At 38.5% G+C, this 16,291-nt stretch overlaps 1 protein-coding gene and 1 long non-coding RNA gene across 2 annotated transcripts in view; one reads left to right on the forward strand and one right to left on the reverse strand.

The window, feature by feature from the left end:
* PIK3C2B (phosphatidylinositol-4-phosphate 3-kinase catalytic subunit type 2 beta) overlaps positions 1-16,291 on the forward strand; it is a 315,182-nt gene that overhangs the window by 246,501 nt on the left and 52,390 nt on the right. The window contains exons 23-26 of the mRNA XM_053706696.1: positions 3,046-3,182; positions 3,976-4,145; positions 10,998-11,154; positions 12,896-13,005. Coding sequence (XP_053562671.1) covers positions 3,046-3,182; positions 3,976-4,145; positions 10,998-11,154; positions 12,896-13,005 — 574 coding nt within the window. The remainder of the gene's footprint in view (positions 1-3,045; positions 3,183-3,975; positions 4,146-10,997; positions 11,155-12,895; positions 13,006-16,291) is intronic.
* Positions 2,097-16,291, reverse strand: part of LOC128653428 (uncharacterized) — a 62,823-nt gene continuing 48,628 nt past the window's right edge. The window contains exon 3 of the long non-coding RNA XR_008401353.1: positions 2,097-3,143. This is a non-coding gene — a long non-coding RNA (uncharacterized LOC128653428). The remainder of the gene's footprint in view (positions 3,144-16,291) is intronic.

A 16,291-nucleotide genomic window follows, 5' to 3' on the forward strand; every position in this document is an offset into this window, starting at 1 on the left:
GGCGTGGAGAACTGGGAGGCGGATTTTCTAAGTCGCCAGACCTTTCATCCGGGGGAGTGGGAACTTCATCCGGAGGTGTTTGCCCAACTGCTTCATCATTGGGGCAAACCAGATCTGTATCTCATGGCGTCTCACCAGAACGCCAAGCTTCCTTGTTACGGATCCAGGTCCAGGGACCCGGGAGCGGTGCTGATAGATGCTCTGACAGCACCTTGGGTCTTCAACATGGCTTATGTGTTTCCACCTTTCCCGATGCTTCCTCGATTGATTGCCAGGATCAAACAGGAGAGAGCATCTGTGATTCTAATAGCGCCTGCGTGGCCACGCAGGACCTGGTATGCAGATCTAGTGGACATGTCGTCCTGTCCACCATGGTCTCTGCCTCTGAGACAGGACCTTCTGATTCAGGGTCCTTTCAAACATCCAAATCTAATTTCTCTGAGGCTGACTGCATGGAGATTGAACGCTTGATTCTATCAAAGCGTGGATTCTCGGAGTCAGTGATTGATACCTTAATACAGGCTAGGAAACCTGTTACCAGGAAAATTTACCATAAAATATGGCGTAAATACTTATATTGGTGCGAATCATGGAGTAAGGTTAGGATTCCTAGCATATTGTCTTTTCTACAAGAGGGTTTAGAAAAGGGTTTATCTGCTAGTTCGTTAAAGGGACAGATTTCAGCTCTGTCTATCCTTTTACACAAACGTCTGGCAGAAGTTCCAGACGTTCAGGCTTTTTGTCAGGCTTTGGCTAGGATTAAGCCTGTGTTTAAGACTGTTGCTCCGCCGTGGAGCTTAAACTTAGTTCTTAACGTTCTGCAAGGTGTTCCGTTTGAACCCCTTCATTCCATCGATATCAAGCTGTTATCTTGGAAAGTTCTGTTTTTAATGGCTATTTCCTTGGCTCGAAGAGTCTCTGAGTTATCGGCCTTACATTGTGATTCTCCTTATCTGATTTTTCATTCAGACAAGGTAGTTCTGCGTACTAAACCTGGGTTCTTACCTAAGGTAGTCACTAACAAGAATATCAATCAAGAGATTGTTGTTCCATCATTGTGCCCTAACCCTTCTTCAAAGAAGGAACGACTTTTGCACAATCTGGACGTCGTCCCTGCCCTGAAATTTTATTTGCAGGCAACTAAAGATTTTCGTCAAACTTCTTCCCTGTTTGTCGTTTATTCTGGACAGAGGAGAGGTCAAAAAGCTTCGGCTACCTCTCTCTCTTTTTGGCTTCGTAGCATAATACGTTTAGCCTATGAGACTGCTGGACAGCAGCCTCCTGAAAGGATTACAGCTCATTCTACTAGAGCTGTGGCTTCCACTTGGGCCTTTAAGAATGAGGCCTCTGTTGAACAGATTTGCAAGGCTGCAACTTGGTCTTCACTTCACACTTTTTAAAAATTTTACAAATTTGACACTTTTGCTTCTTCGGAGGCTGTTTTTGGGGGAGAGGTTCTACAGGCAGTGGTTCCTTCCGTGTAAAGATCCTGCCTGTCCCTCCCGTCATCCGTGTACTTTTAGCTTTGGTATTGGTATCCCATAAGTAATGGATGACCCGTGGACTGACTACACTTAACAGGAGAAAATATAATTTATGCTTACCTGATAAATTCATTTCTCCTGTAGTGTAGTCAGTCCACGGCCCGCCCTGTTTTTACGGCAGGTCTAAATTTTAATTAAACTCCAGTCACCACTGCACCCTATAGTTTCTCCTTTCTCGTATGGTTTCGGTCGAATGACTGGATATGACGTAGAGGGGAGGAGCTATATAGCAGCTCTGCTTGGGTGATCCTCTTGCACTTCCTGTTAGGGAGGAGTTATAATCCCATAAGTAATGGATGACCCGTGGACTGACTACACTACAGGAGAAATGAATTTATCAGGTAAGCATAAATTATATTTTTTCCATAGTCAACTGCTGCTTGTGGTTTCCTTTGGATAGTGTGAAGTGTCACTGCTCCCGCGCCTCCCCTTTTTCACTCTAGTGCCCCCCCACCCACCCTGGGGAGGCCATCATCACACTTTGAAAACCACTGATCTAGCTCAATTAGCAATCAGAATACAAAGATAAATAAATTCATTTGAAAATACAAATAAACCAGATATAGTTGTTTTAATTGTTCCCCTGTCAGAATCATGAAAGTTAAATTTTTCACGTTTTTCAAACTTCCATGTTGCTTTAATATTCTTACAGTAATCCATCAATAATTTTATATGGTATGTTCCATGTCATTCCAAACCAATAATTCTGGGATATTTCAATATCAACAAAGGCAATGTTTGGTTATTTGCCTCAGTCAACAGGCATCTAGTATTTCTCAGTATTTTTGCATATCTGTATACTTCTGCCCTCTGTTCCGCACTAAAATTAAAATTAAACCTTATTAATTCAGATTGTGCAATTTAAATAAAAATCTAATTTACTTCCATTACAAAAATGTGCACAGTGTTTTAATATGTACTCTTTCAGGGGCACCAGCTACTAGAACATGTACAATATATATGTATATGTGTGTTGAGATTTGCTAATGGCTGTCACATGATACAAGGGGCAGGGAAATTGAATTAAATTTGAAATCTCAGAAAAAGTCTACTACTCATTTGAAAGTGTTGCATTGTCTTTTTATTATCCATGTGTTGATCATGCGGTTCTACTGTATTTAATAGTTGTTTAACTGCCCCTACTCTCCCACCTTCCTCAGTCCATAAAAGTTTACTGGTATCCTTTGTCTGTATAATTTTTCTGGGATATTGTACACCTCTGGATATTACTATATCTACATTATCCTACATCTGATTCACATGGGTGTTATTTATGTTTCTTTTTATAGCACTGCAGAATATGATGGTGCTCTGTTTAGCTTTAAAATGAACCCTTGATCTTTGTGTCATAAAAGAAAAATAAATACATATATCCATACTGAATTTGTTCCTTTACCAGTCAGCAGAAACTTGTTGTTTCAGGCACCAAGTTCGATAAATACAGAGAACATTTCTTCCCCTCATCTGTGTTGTCTGTACACGAGTCAACTGTGTTTTGCAGGAATGGTAGAGATGATCCCTACAGCCGAGACTTTGCGAAAGATCCAGGTGGAGCACGGAGTGACTGGTTCCTTCAAGGACAGACCACTAGCTGATTGGCTACAAAAACACAACCCAACAGAGGATGAGTATGACAAGGTGGGAACCACAAAATGTGACTTTTTTTCTTTATCTCTGATACTTATATTACAGGTAGGTGAACGCCAAAATTAAACTTTCATGATTCAGAAAGAGCTTGCAATTTTAAGACACTTTTCAATTTACATCTTATTAATTTATTTTGATATTGTAACACACAATTTGAGATAATTTAGTTGTCTTAGGAAGGGGTGATTGCCCCGAAATATCACTAAATAAAATAAATACATTTCAAGTGGGATAAATCCAGTGAGTGCAGTTGCTTACTGTGGATATTGTACTACATATTGTACCGTGCTACGATGACTGGTTGTTATTGAGCACTTGCATTCTGTTTATATATATATATATATATATATATATATATATATATATATATATATATATATATATATAAATTCATTAAAATTATGGGGGGAGATAAAAAACTGAAATTAAAATCCTCCATGTCTCAAAATTAAATCAATGTAAATATTTGCATAGGAAATTAATGCATCTAGGCAAGTATCCCCGGGAAAAGCAAGAGGGGATACTTGCCTAGATGTATTAATTTCCTATGCAAATATTTACATTGATATATATATATATATATTTTATTTATTTATTTATTTCATTAAGTACAATAGCCCTTTAGTGTTAGTTATCCCCTCCAAATTAATTGGTTTTGGGACAATCCTGGACAGCAAACTGAACACCTTAAATCATCTGATCTGTTGTGTATAGATTACTTAATATGCTGAACTTGAGGTCATATTAGTACTATCCTTATTCATTGCTCTGACTTATTCCACAGGCAGTTGAGAATTTCATCTATTCATGTGCCGGGTGCTGTGTAGCAACGTATGTACTGGGGATCTGCGATCGGCACAATGACAATATCATGCTGAAGACCAGTGGACACATGTTTCACATTGACTTTGGTAGATTCCTGGGTCATGCACAGATGTTTGGAAATATAAAGAGGTAAGAACTTGAAGCATCAATTCCTCTACAACAAAGAAAATAGAGAGACACACTCAGCTGAGACAGAACAAAAGCTGGAAACACTTCCTTGCTTGTTCATAAGCGAGTGCCACTCATGGTAAAATCTCTTTTAGCACACAATGCCTTTAGCATATCAGTCTGAACATGCCCAATCACTGTCTAGCCCCAAAATACCAGGCAATTCTCTTTTGAACAATAGAAAACAATAGACCCCCAGATGTATTTTTTGGCCTCTCTTGGCCTCGTCCGTGAGGTGCAGTTGCATCCCTCTAGTGAATGTGTGCAAGGAGTCCTCATCTGGTTTCCCCTTTTACTCTTAGGGAGACCCAAGAGTAATTTGTGTACAATAAAGAAAATAGTCAGACTCACTCAACTGAGACTGAACAATAGCTAGAAAAACTTCCTTGCTTGTTCATAAGGCCAGTGCCACTCAGGGTGCAGTCTCTTTTAGGACACTATGCCTTTCACAGAGAAAAAAATATCCTGTAGCATATCAGTCTGATCCTGCTAAAAGAGGCTGCTCCTAGATGGTAATTCGTATGGAACAAGCTACTGAGCTGGTGTTCGTTCCTGGTGGAGCGCTTATCTCTTTGTACACATCAATTCCTGTATCACGACGTTGTATCCTTATTTTTTTTTTTTAAACTTCTTGTATGTAGGCGAGTCAGTTTCTGAGCTTATGGAAATGTGATGACTGATCTTAAAATATCAATTTCTTTCATGTAATTAACAAGAGTCCATGAGCTAGTGACGTATGGGATATACATTCCTACCAGGAGGGGCAAAGTTTCCCAAACCTTAAAATGCCTATAAATACACCCCTCACCACACCCACAAATCAGTTTTACAAACTTTGCCTCCAAGGGAGGTGGTGAAGTAAGTTTGTGCTAGATTCTACGTTGATATGCGCTCCGCAGCAAGTTGGAGCCCGGTTTTCCTCTCAGCGTGCAGTGAATGTCAGAGGGATGTGAAGAGAGTATTGCCTATTGAATGCAGTGATCTCCTTCTACGGGGTCTATTTCATAAGGTTCTCTGTTATCGGTCGTAGAGATTCATCTCTTACCTCCCTTTTCAGATCGACGATATACTCTTATATTTACCATTTCCTCTACTGATTCTCGTTTCAGTACTGGTTTGGCTTTCTACAAACATGTAGATGAGTGTCCTGGGGTAAGTAAGTCTTATTTTCTGTGACACTCTAAGCTATGGTTGGGCACTTTATTTATAAAGTTCTAAATATATGTATTCAAACATTTATTTGCCTTGACTCAGAATGTTCAACTTTCCTTATTTCCAGACAGTCAGTTTCATATTTGGGATTATGCATTGAATTATCATATTTTTTCTTACCTCAAAAATTTGACTTTTTTCCCTGTGGGCTGTTAGGCTCGCGGGGGCTGAAAATGCTTCATTTTATTGCGTCATTCTTGGCGCGGACTTTTTTGGCGCAAAAATTATTTTCCGTTTCCGGCGTCATACGTGTCGCCGGAAGTTGCGTCATTTTTTGACGTTATTTTGCGTCAAAGATGTCGGCGTTCCGGATGTGGCGTCATTTTTGGCGCCAAAAGCATTTAGGCGCCAAATAATGTGGGCGTCTTTTTTGGCGCTAAAAAATATGGGCGTCATTTTTTGTCTCCACATTATTTAAGTCTCATTATTTATTGCTTCTGGTTGCTAGAAGCTTGTTCACTGGCATTTTTTTCCCATTCCTGAAACTGTCATTTAAGGAATTTGATCAATTTTGCTTTATATGTTGTTTTTTTCTTTTACATATTGCAAGATGTTCCACGTTGCAACTGAGTCAGAAGATACTACAGGAAAATCACTGCACAGTGCTGGAGCTACCAAGCTAAGTCTGCTATAAACTTTTGGTATCTGTTTCTCCAGCTGTTATTTGTATTGCATGTCATGTCAAACTTATTAATGCAGATAAAATTTCCTTTAGTACTGTTACATTACATGTTGCTGTCCGTCAACATCTAATTTTCAGAGTGTTCCTGATAACATAAGAGATTTTATTTTTTAAATCCATTAAGAAGGCTATGTCTGTTATTTCTCCTTCTAGTATACATAAAAGTCTTTTAAAACTTCTCTTTTTTTCAGATGAATTTTTAAATGAACATCATCATTCTGATACTGATAATGGTTCTTCTGGTTCAGAGGTTTCTGTCTCAGAGGTTGATGCTGATAAATCTTTGTATTTGTTCAAGATGGAATTTATTCGTTCTTTACTTAAAGAAGTGTTATTTGCATTAGAAATAGAGGATTCTGGTCCTCTTGATACTAAATGTAAACGTTTAAATAAGGTTTTTTAAATCTCCTGTAGTTATTCCAGAAGTGTTTTATCTCCCTGATGCTATTTCTGAAGTAATTTCCAGGGAATGGAATAATTTGGGTAATTTATTTACTCCTTCTAGACGTTTAAGCAAATTATATCCTGTGCCATCTGACAGATTAGAGTTTTTTGGGACAAAAATCCCTAAGGTTATGGGGCTGTCTCTACTCCTGCTAATGTACTACTATTCCTATGGCAGATAGTACTTCATTTAAGGATCCTTTAGATAGGAAAATTGAATCTTTTCTAAGAAAAGCTTACTTATGTTCAGGTAATCTTCTTAGACCTGCTATATTTTTAGCGGATGTTGCTGCAGCTTCAACTTTTTGGTTAGAAGCTTTAGCGCAACAAGTAACAGATCATAATTTTATAGCATTATTATTATTCTATAACATGCTAATAATTTTATTGGTGATACCATCTTTTGATATCATTAGAGTTGATGTCAGGTATATGTCTCTAGCTATTTTAGCTAGAAAAGCTTTATGGATTAAACTTGGAATGCTGACATGTCTTCTAAGTCAACTTTGCTTTCCCTTTCTTTCCAGGGTAAATAATCATTTCGTTCCTTTCCTCACAACAAGGAACAAAAGCCTGATCCTTCATCCTCAGGAGCGGTATCAGTTTGGAAACTATTTCCAGTTTGGAATATATCCAAGCCTTATATAAACCTATAGTCAGCTCCTAAGTACCTATGAAGGTGCGGCCCTTATTCCAGCTCAGCTGGTATGGGGCAGATTACGTTTTCTTCAAAGAAATTTGGATCAATTCCGTTCTTAATCTCTGGTTTCAGAAACATTGTTTCAGAAAGGTACAGAATTGGCTTCAAGTTAAGGCCTCCTGCTAAGAGATTCTTTTCTTTCCCGTGTCCCAGTTGACACAGCAAGGCTCAGCATTTCTGAAATGTGTTTCAGATCTAGAGTTGGCTGGAGTATTTATGCCAGTTCCAGTTCTGGAACAGGGGCTGGGGTTTTATTTTATCTCTTCATTGTACCAAAGAAGGTCAATTCCTTCAGACCAGTTCTGGATCTATCATTATTGAATCGTTATGTTAGGATACCAACATTCAAGATGGTTACTGTAGGACTATCCTGCCTTTTCTTTAGCAAGGGCATTATATGTCTACAATAGATTTACAGGATGTGTATCTGCATATTCCGATTCATCCAGATCACTTTTAGTGTCTGAGATTCTCTTTTTAGACAAGCATTACCAGTTTTGTGGCTCTACTGTTTGGCCTAGCCTCAGTTCCAAGAATTTTTTTCAAAGGTTCTCGGTGCCCTTCTTTCTGTAATCAGAGAATAGGGTTTTGGTATTTCCTTATTTGGACGATATCTTGGTACTTGCTCAGTCTTCTCATTTTCGAAGAATCTCATACGAATCGACTTGTGTTGTTTCTTCAAGTTCATGGTTGGAGGATCAATTTACCAATCAGTTCATTGATTCCTCAGACAAGGGTAACCTTTTTAGGTTTCTAGATAAATTCAGTGTCTATGACTCTGTCCTTGTCAGACAAGAGAAGTTTAACATTGATATCAGCTTGTCAAAACCTTCAGTCACAATCATTCCCTTTGGTAGCCTTATGCATGGAAATGTTGGGTCTTAGGACTGCCGCATCAGATGCGATCTCCTTTGCTCGTTTTCACATGCGACCTCTTCAGCTCTGTATGCTGAACCAATGGTGCAGGGATTACTCAAAGATATCTCAATTAATATCTTTAAACCGATTTTACGACACTCTCTGACATGGTGGACAGATCACCATCGTTTAGTTCAGGGGGCTTCTTTGTTCTTCCGACCTGGACTATAATCTCAACAGATACAAGTCTTACAGGTTGGGGAGCTGTGTGGGGGTATCTGACGGCACAAGGGGTTTGGGAATCTCAGGAGGTGAGATTTCCGATCAATATTTTGGAACTCCGTGCAATTTTCAGAGCTCTTCAGTCTTGGCCTCTTCTGAAGAGAGAGTTGTTCATTGTTTTCAGATAAGACAATGTCACAACTGTGGCATACATCAATCATCAAGGAGGGACTCACAGTCCTCTGGCTATGAAAGAAGTATCTCAAATTTTGGTTTGGGCGGAATCCAGCTCCTGTCTAATCTCTGCGGTTTATATCCCAGGTATGGACAATTGGAAAGCGGATTATCTCAGTCGCCAAACGTTGCATCCGGGCGAATGGTCTCTTCACCCAGAGGTATTTCTTCAGATTGTTCAAATGTGGGAACTTCCAGAAATAGATCTGATGGCTTCTCATCTAAACAAGAAACTTCCCAGGTATCTGTCCAGATCCCGGGATCCTCAGGCGGAGGCAGTGGATGCATTTTCACTTCCTTGGAAGTATCATCCTGCCTATATCTTTCCGCCTCTAGTTCTTCTTCCAAGAGTAATCTCCAAGATTCTGAAGGAATGCTCGTTTGTTCTGCTGGTAGCTCCGGCATGGCCTCACAGGTTTTGGTATGCGGATCTTGTCCGGATGGCCTCTTGCCAACCGTGGACTCTTCCGTTAAGACCAGACCTTTTGTCTCAAGGTCCTTTTTTCCATCAGGATCTGAAATCCTTAAATTTAAAGGTATGGAGATTGAACGCTTGATTCTTGGTCAAAGAGGTTTCTCTGACTCTGTGATTAATACTATGTTACAGGCTCGTAAATCTGTATCCAGAGAGATATATTATAGAGTCTAGAAGACTTATATTTCTTGGTGTCTTTCTCATCATTTTTCTTGGCATTCTTTTAGAATACCGAGAATATTACAATTTCTTCAGGATGGTTTAGATAAGGGTTTGTCCGCAAGTTCCTTGAAAGGTCAAATCTCTGCTCTTTCTGTTCTTTTTCACAGAAAGATTGCTATTCTTCCTGATATTCATTGTTTTGTACAAGCTTTGGTTTGTATAAAGCCTGTCATTAAGTCAATTTCTCCTCCTTGGAGTTTGAATTTGGTTCTGGGGGCTCTTCAAGCTCCTCCATTTGAACCTATGCATTCATTGGATATTAAATTACTTTCTTGGAAAGTTTTGTTCCTTTTGGCCATCTCTTCTGCCAGAAGAGTTTCTGAATTATCTGCTCTTTCTTGTAAGTCTCCTTTTCTGATTCTTCATCAGGATAAGGCGGTGTTGCGAACTTCTTTTGAATTTTTACCTAAAGTTGTGAATTCCAACAACATTAGTAGAGAAATTGTGGTTCCTTCATTATGTCCTAATCCTAAGAATTCTAAGGAGAAATCGTTGCATTCTTTGGATGTTGTTAGAGCTTTGAAATATTATGTTGAAGCTACGAAATCTTTCTGTAAGACTTCTAGTCTATTTGTTATCTTTTCCGGTTCTAGGAAAGGCCAGAAAGCTTCTGCCATTTCTTTGGCATCTTGGTTGAAATCTTTAATTCATCTTGCCTATGTTGAGTCGGGTAAAATTCCGCCTCAGAGAATTACAGCTCATTCTACTAGGTCAGTATCTACTTCCTGGGCGTTTAGGAATGAAGCTTCGGTTGACCAGATCTGCAAAGCAGCAACTTGGTCCTCTTTGCATACTTTTACTAAATTCTACCATTTTGATGTATTTTCTTCTTCTGAAGCAGTTTTTGGTAGAAAAGTTCTTCAGGCAGCGGTTTCAGTTTGAATCTTCTGCTTATGTTTTTTGTTAAACTTTATTTTGGGTGTGGATTATTTTCAGCAGGAATTGGCTGTCTTTATTTTATCCCTCCCTCTCTAGTGACTCTTGTGTGGAAAGATCCACATCTTGGGTAGTCATTATCCCATACGTCACTAGCTCATGGACTCTTGTTAATTACATGAAAGAAAACATAATTTATGTAAGAACTTACCTGATAAATTCATTTCTTTCATATTAACAAGAGTCCATGAGGCCCACCCTTTTTTGTGGTGGTTATGATTTTTTTGTATAAAGCACAATTATTCCAATTCCTTATTTTATATGCTTCGCACTTTTTTTCTTATCACCCCACTTCTTGGCTATTCGTTAAACTGATTTGTGGGTGTGGTGAGGGGTGTATTTATAGGCATTTTAAGGTTTGGGAAACTTTGCCCCTCCTGGTAGGAATGTATATCCCATACGTCACTAGCTCATGGACTCTTGTTAATATGAAAGAAATGAATTTATCAGGTAAGTTCTTACATAAATTATGTTTTTTACTGTTTAAGTCTTGTTTTATTTTTCTTTCTATTGCTTATTTATTTAAAATGATGGCGTGTTTGTTATTGTTAAAAAAATCTTTACTATGAATCGGTTCATTCATGATTTTAAAATTCACCCTATTAAAATGACCTTTGTTTTTTTACGAGCTTTATTAAAAATGTGATGGTTGCATTATAAAAATGAATTGGCCAATCATTTTACAAGCTGAATATTACAACAAATTCACACTTTGCATTTCAAGAAGAGCAGTTTGTTGTCAAAGTTCAGAAACCATCTTTGATAAAATATTTTCTTTTCCACCATTTGCTTTCATACTGATGCCTTTTTTGCCCTCTCCTTCTGCAGAGACCGTGCACCCTTTGTTTTCACTTCTGACATGGCCTATGTCATCAATGGAGGAGACAAGACATCTAGCCGGTTCCATGACTTTGTGGATCTATGCTGCCAGGCCTACAATCTTATCCGCAAGCACACGCACCTTTTCCTGAACCTGCTTGGATTGGTGAGAACTGGAATAAAGGGAGAAGTGGAACAAGGCAGGAGACTGTGCCAGGGAGATCTGTTAATTTCATTTCAGTTTTTATGTGGGATTTAATCATTATGGAGCCCTGGACACATTTAGTTGTTTTCACATAATATGTAGGAGTGTAATGGTCTCTGAGATCAGCTATTAAAGATAATTTTATTAAAACAATGCTGGGGAAACTGACTAAATATTAGTTTATTATTAGATCAGGGTGGTAATGAAGATTAAATTAATACTGTATTAATGGAGGCAGCAATCTAAGAAAGCGTAATCCTTTAAGTGGAAAGCTTGGTTAGTTCACAGAAAAGGGCATTTAGAATGACGGGAAGAAAAATGACACCGAATTTAAGAATACTTGTGCCATATGCTGGTGAGGTAGCTTAGTTGGTAAAAAGCCTGTTTAAAAGATCCAAGGTCACAGGTTCAAATCCCGGCAGGGCTGACTCAGCCCTTCATCCTTCCGAGGTCGATAAAATGACTACCATTAAATTGGGTAATAATAACAACTATTACTATTCAGCTGCCGATTTGGTTAATTCCGAGAGCAAGCGCTGAAAAAGCGATTTGAGTCCCACTGGGAGAAAGGCGCTATATAAATACTACTTATTATTATTGTTAAAGGTGTGTCTATGCCCCATGCTGCTTCAGCCAATTGGTGCCAGAGTCATTCCAAGCTGTATGTGCTTTTAATATCAGCATATCAGCATAGCTGTTGCTAAGAAGTGGCTATAATACATACAGTGCATCTCTGATTAATTAGATTAAGCCGTTTTATGACTTTATCATCCAGTGCCCCTCTAATAAAAGGAACCCCTAGGCAGCTGACTGCAGTGCTTGATGAGTACTTCTGCCCTGTGTATTTAGTTGTCCTGATAATTAATTAGGCCCAGGAATATAATCTATTTGCTTTTGTTAGTTGTCTTTCATCCCCTTTGTTTCATTGTAAAAGGCTCAGTAGGCACATTAATAAATAAAGGTGATATTAAAGGAATGTTAATGTTATTTTTATGTATGCATAATATACATAAGTAACTAATCTTTATACAAAATAAGTGGTTTACAATCCGTTAGAGACAGTAAAGTGAAACTTGAACTTTCATGATTCAGATAGAATAGGTACTTTTTAACAACTTTCCAATTTACTTCTATTATCTGATTTGCTTTGTTCTCTTAGTATCTATTGTTAAAGAGTAAACCTTGGTAGACTCAGGAACAGCAGTGCACTACTGGGAGCAAGCTGATTGGTGGCTGCACATATATGCCTCTTGTCATTGGATCACCATTATGTCCAGCTAGCTCTTAGTAGTACACTGTTGCTCATTTAACAAAGGATACCAAGAGAAGAAAGCAAATGTGATAATTGAAGTAAATTAGAAAGTTGTTTAAAATTCCACGCTCTTTTGTAATCATGAAAGAAAAATGTTAGGTTACATGTCCCTTTTCAATTTTCTTTGCAAGATTTGTTTTGTGACAGATATAAATGATCTATGACCAAGCAATCACTGTGTAGCATGTAGGCGGACTTTTTTTTTTAATACTCAGGTTTAAAAATGTTATGGGGAATCAAACTTTGACTTTAGTGTCCTTTTATGTCAGAATTGGCTGTAATTGGCTTTCCTTTCATAACAGAATAAACACTTCCTTGGCTTGAAGCCAAACAAAGCAATGACATTTAAGAAGACTTTATGCATGGGCACCATATTTTTGTCTCCTTTAGATGTTGTCCTGTGGCATTCCAGAGCTGTCTGACTTGCAGGATCTGAAGTACGTGTACGATGCCCTACGGCCACAGGACTCTGAGGCAGATGCCACAACTTATTTTACCAGGTACACTGTTGTCTCTCTTGCTACAATGCTCTGCATTAGATAGGTTTAAAGGGCTGTGAAAGTCTAAATTCAAATTTCATGATTCAGATAGAGCTTTCAGTTTAAAGAGATGTATCAATTTACTTCTATTATCAAATTCACTTCATTCTCTGTGTCCTTTGTTTAAAAGCATACCTAGGTAGGCTTAGGGCAGCAATGCACTACTAGGACCTAGCTGCTGATTGGTGGCTATGCACACATGCCTCTTACCATTGGCTCACCACGTGTTCAGCTGGCTCCCAGTATTGCATTGCTGCTCCAGTGTTAACATAGTTATGCCTTTCAACAGAGGATACCAAGTCAAAATTAAATTTTCATGATTCAGATAGGGCATGCAATTTCAAACAACTTTCCAATTTACTTTTATCATCAAATTTGCTTTGTTCTCTTGGTATCCTTTGTTGAAATATAAACCTAGGTAGGCTTATATGCTAATTCCTAAGCCCTTGAAGGCCGCCTCTTATTTCTACATTTTGACAGGTTTTTACAGCTAGACAGCGCTAGTTCATGTGTGCCATATAGATAACATTGTGTTCTCTCCTGTGGAGTTACTTATGAGTCAGCACTGATTGGCTAAAAAATCAATAAAGGGACAGTCAGCAGAGGCTTAGCTACAAGGTAATCACAGAGGTAAAAAGTATATTAATATAACAATTTTGGCTGTGCAAAACTAGGGAAGGGGTAATAAAGGGATTATCTATCTTTTTAAACATAAACATTCTGGAGTAGACTGTCCCTTTAAAGTGGATATTAAACACCAAATACATTTTTAAGCATAGTGTTGAGGTTATTCCCTGCCTCTGTCACTACATTCCAGTGCCGACCTGTTTGCATATGTGCAGCAACTTTCCTTCAGAAACCTGCAGTGTAACCTAGGTTTCTCTTGTTAAGTGTATCCAGTCCACGGATCATCCATTACTTATGGAATATATTCTCCTTCCCAACAGGAAGTTGCAAGAGTCCACCCACAGCAAAGCTGCTATATAGCTCCTCCCCTAACTGCCATATTCAGTCATTCTCTTGCAAGCCTCAACATAGATAGGAGGTCGTGAGAGTCTATGGTGATTTATACTTAGTTTATTCTTCAATCAAAAGTTTGTTATTTTTAAATGGCACCGGAGTGTGCTGTTTATCTCAGGCAGTATTTGGAAGAAGAATCTGCCTGCGTTTTTCTATGATCTTAGCAGACGTAACTGAGATCCATTTGCTGTTCTCACACATTCTGAGGAGTGAGGTACTTCAGAGGGGGAATGGCGTGCAGGCTTTCCTGCAGATAAGGTATGTGCAGTAAAATATTTTTCTAGGAATGGAATTGACTAAGAAAATACTGCTGATACCGAAGTAATGTAAGTAAAGCCTTAAATGCAGCGATAGCGACTGGTATCAGGCTTATTAATAGAGATACATACTCTTATAAAAATGTGTTTTAAAACGTTTGCTGGCATGTTTAATCGTTTTTTTAACGTACATTGGTGATAACACTGTAATGTTGGTATAGCCTTAAATGCAGTAAAAGCGACTGGTATCAGGCTTATTAATAGAGATACATACTCTTGTAAAAATGTGTTTTAAAACGTTTGCTGGCATGTTTAATCGTTTTTTAACATATGTTTGGTGATAAAACCTATTGGGGCCTAAGTTTTTTCCACATGGCTGGCTTAAATTTTGCATAGAAACAGTTAACTGAAGCTTCCCACTGTTGTAATATGAGTGGGAGGGGCCTAATTTAGCGCTTTTTTGCGCAGTTAAAATTACAAAATGAATTATCCAGATTCCCTCAGCAGTCCCATGAATACCACAGGACATTTCTAAAGGGCTAAAAAGACTGCCAAAATCGTTTATAGGGAAGGTAATCCACAGCTCTGCTGTGGCAGTTTTGTTGTGTCTGTTTTTAAAAACGTCTGTCGTTTTTTTTATCTGTTTTTTGCATTAAGGGGTTAATCATCCATTTGCAAGTGGGTGCAATGCTCTGTTACCTTATTACATGTACTGTAAAAAATTATTTTGTTTTACTGCCTTTTTTCACTGTTTTTCAAATTTTGACAAAATTTGTTTCTCTTAAAGGCACGGTAACGTTTTATATATTTGCTTGTTAACTTGATTTGAAGTGTTTTCCAAGCTTATTAGTCTCATTATTAGTCTGTTCTAACATGTCTGACATAGAGGAAGCTCTGTGTTCATTATGTTTTAAAGCCATGGTGGAACCCCATCTTAGAATGTGTACCAGATGTACTGATTTCATGTTAAACAATAAAGATCATTTTTTGTCTTTAAAAACATTATCACCAGAGGATTCTGTTGTGGGGGTAGTTATGCCGACTAACTCTCCCCACGTGTCAGACCCTTCGACTCCCGCTTCAGGGACTCACGCTCAAATGGCGCCAAGTACATCAAGGGCGTCCATAGCGTTTATTTTACAAGACATGGCAAAGGTGGTGAATAATACTCTGGCAGCAGTATTAGTCAGACTACCTGAAATTAAAGGAAAGCAGATAGCTCTGGGGGTAGATACAGAGCATACAGACGCTTTAAGAACCATGTATGATACTACCTCACAATATGCTTAGTCTGTGGGTGATTTTTTTGACTCAGGGAAGATGATTTAACCTGATTCTGATATTTCTACATTTAAAATTTATGCTTGAGAACCTCCACTTGTTGCTCAGGGAGGCTTTGGCTGCTCTGAATGAATGTGTACAATCGCAGGGCCAGAGAAATTGTCTAGACTGGATAAATAATATGCAGTGCCGGTGTGTACTGATGTTTTTCCAATACCTAAAGAGGTTTACTAAAAAATTTTTTAAGGAATGGGATAGACCAGGTGTGCCGTTTTCTTCCCCTCCTATTTTTTAGAAGAATGTTTTCTAATAGTTACCACCACACGGGACTTCTGGCAGACAGTTCCTAAGGTGGAGAGAAGAGTTTCTACTCTAGCTAAGTGTACCACTACCTCTGGCGAGGACAGTTGTGCTTTTTAGATCCAATGGATAAAAAATGTTTATTCAACAGGGTTTTATCCTGCAGCCCCTTGCATACATTGCTTCTGTCACTGCTGCTGCGGCGTTCTGGGTTGAGTCTCTTGATGAGGCTTTACAGTTAGCGACTCCATTGGATGAATATATTTGACAAGCTTATGCTAGCCAATTCCTTGTTTTCTGATGCCTTTGTTCATTTGACTAGACTAACGGCTAAGAATTCTGTTTTTTACTATACTGGCGCGCAGAGCGCTATGGCTTATATAATGGTC

Source organism: Bombina bombina, chromosome 3, assembly GCF_027579735.1.
Source record: "Bombina bombina isolate aBomBom1 chromosome 3, aBomBom1.pri, whole genome shotgun sequence".
In the NCBI taxonomy this organism is placed as follows: Eukaryota; Metazoa; Chordata; class Amphibia; order Anura; family Bombinatoridae; genus Bombina; species Bombina bombina.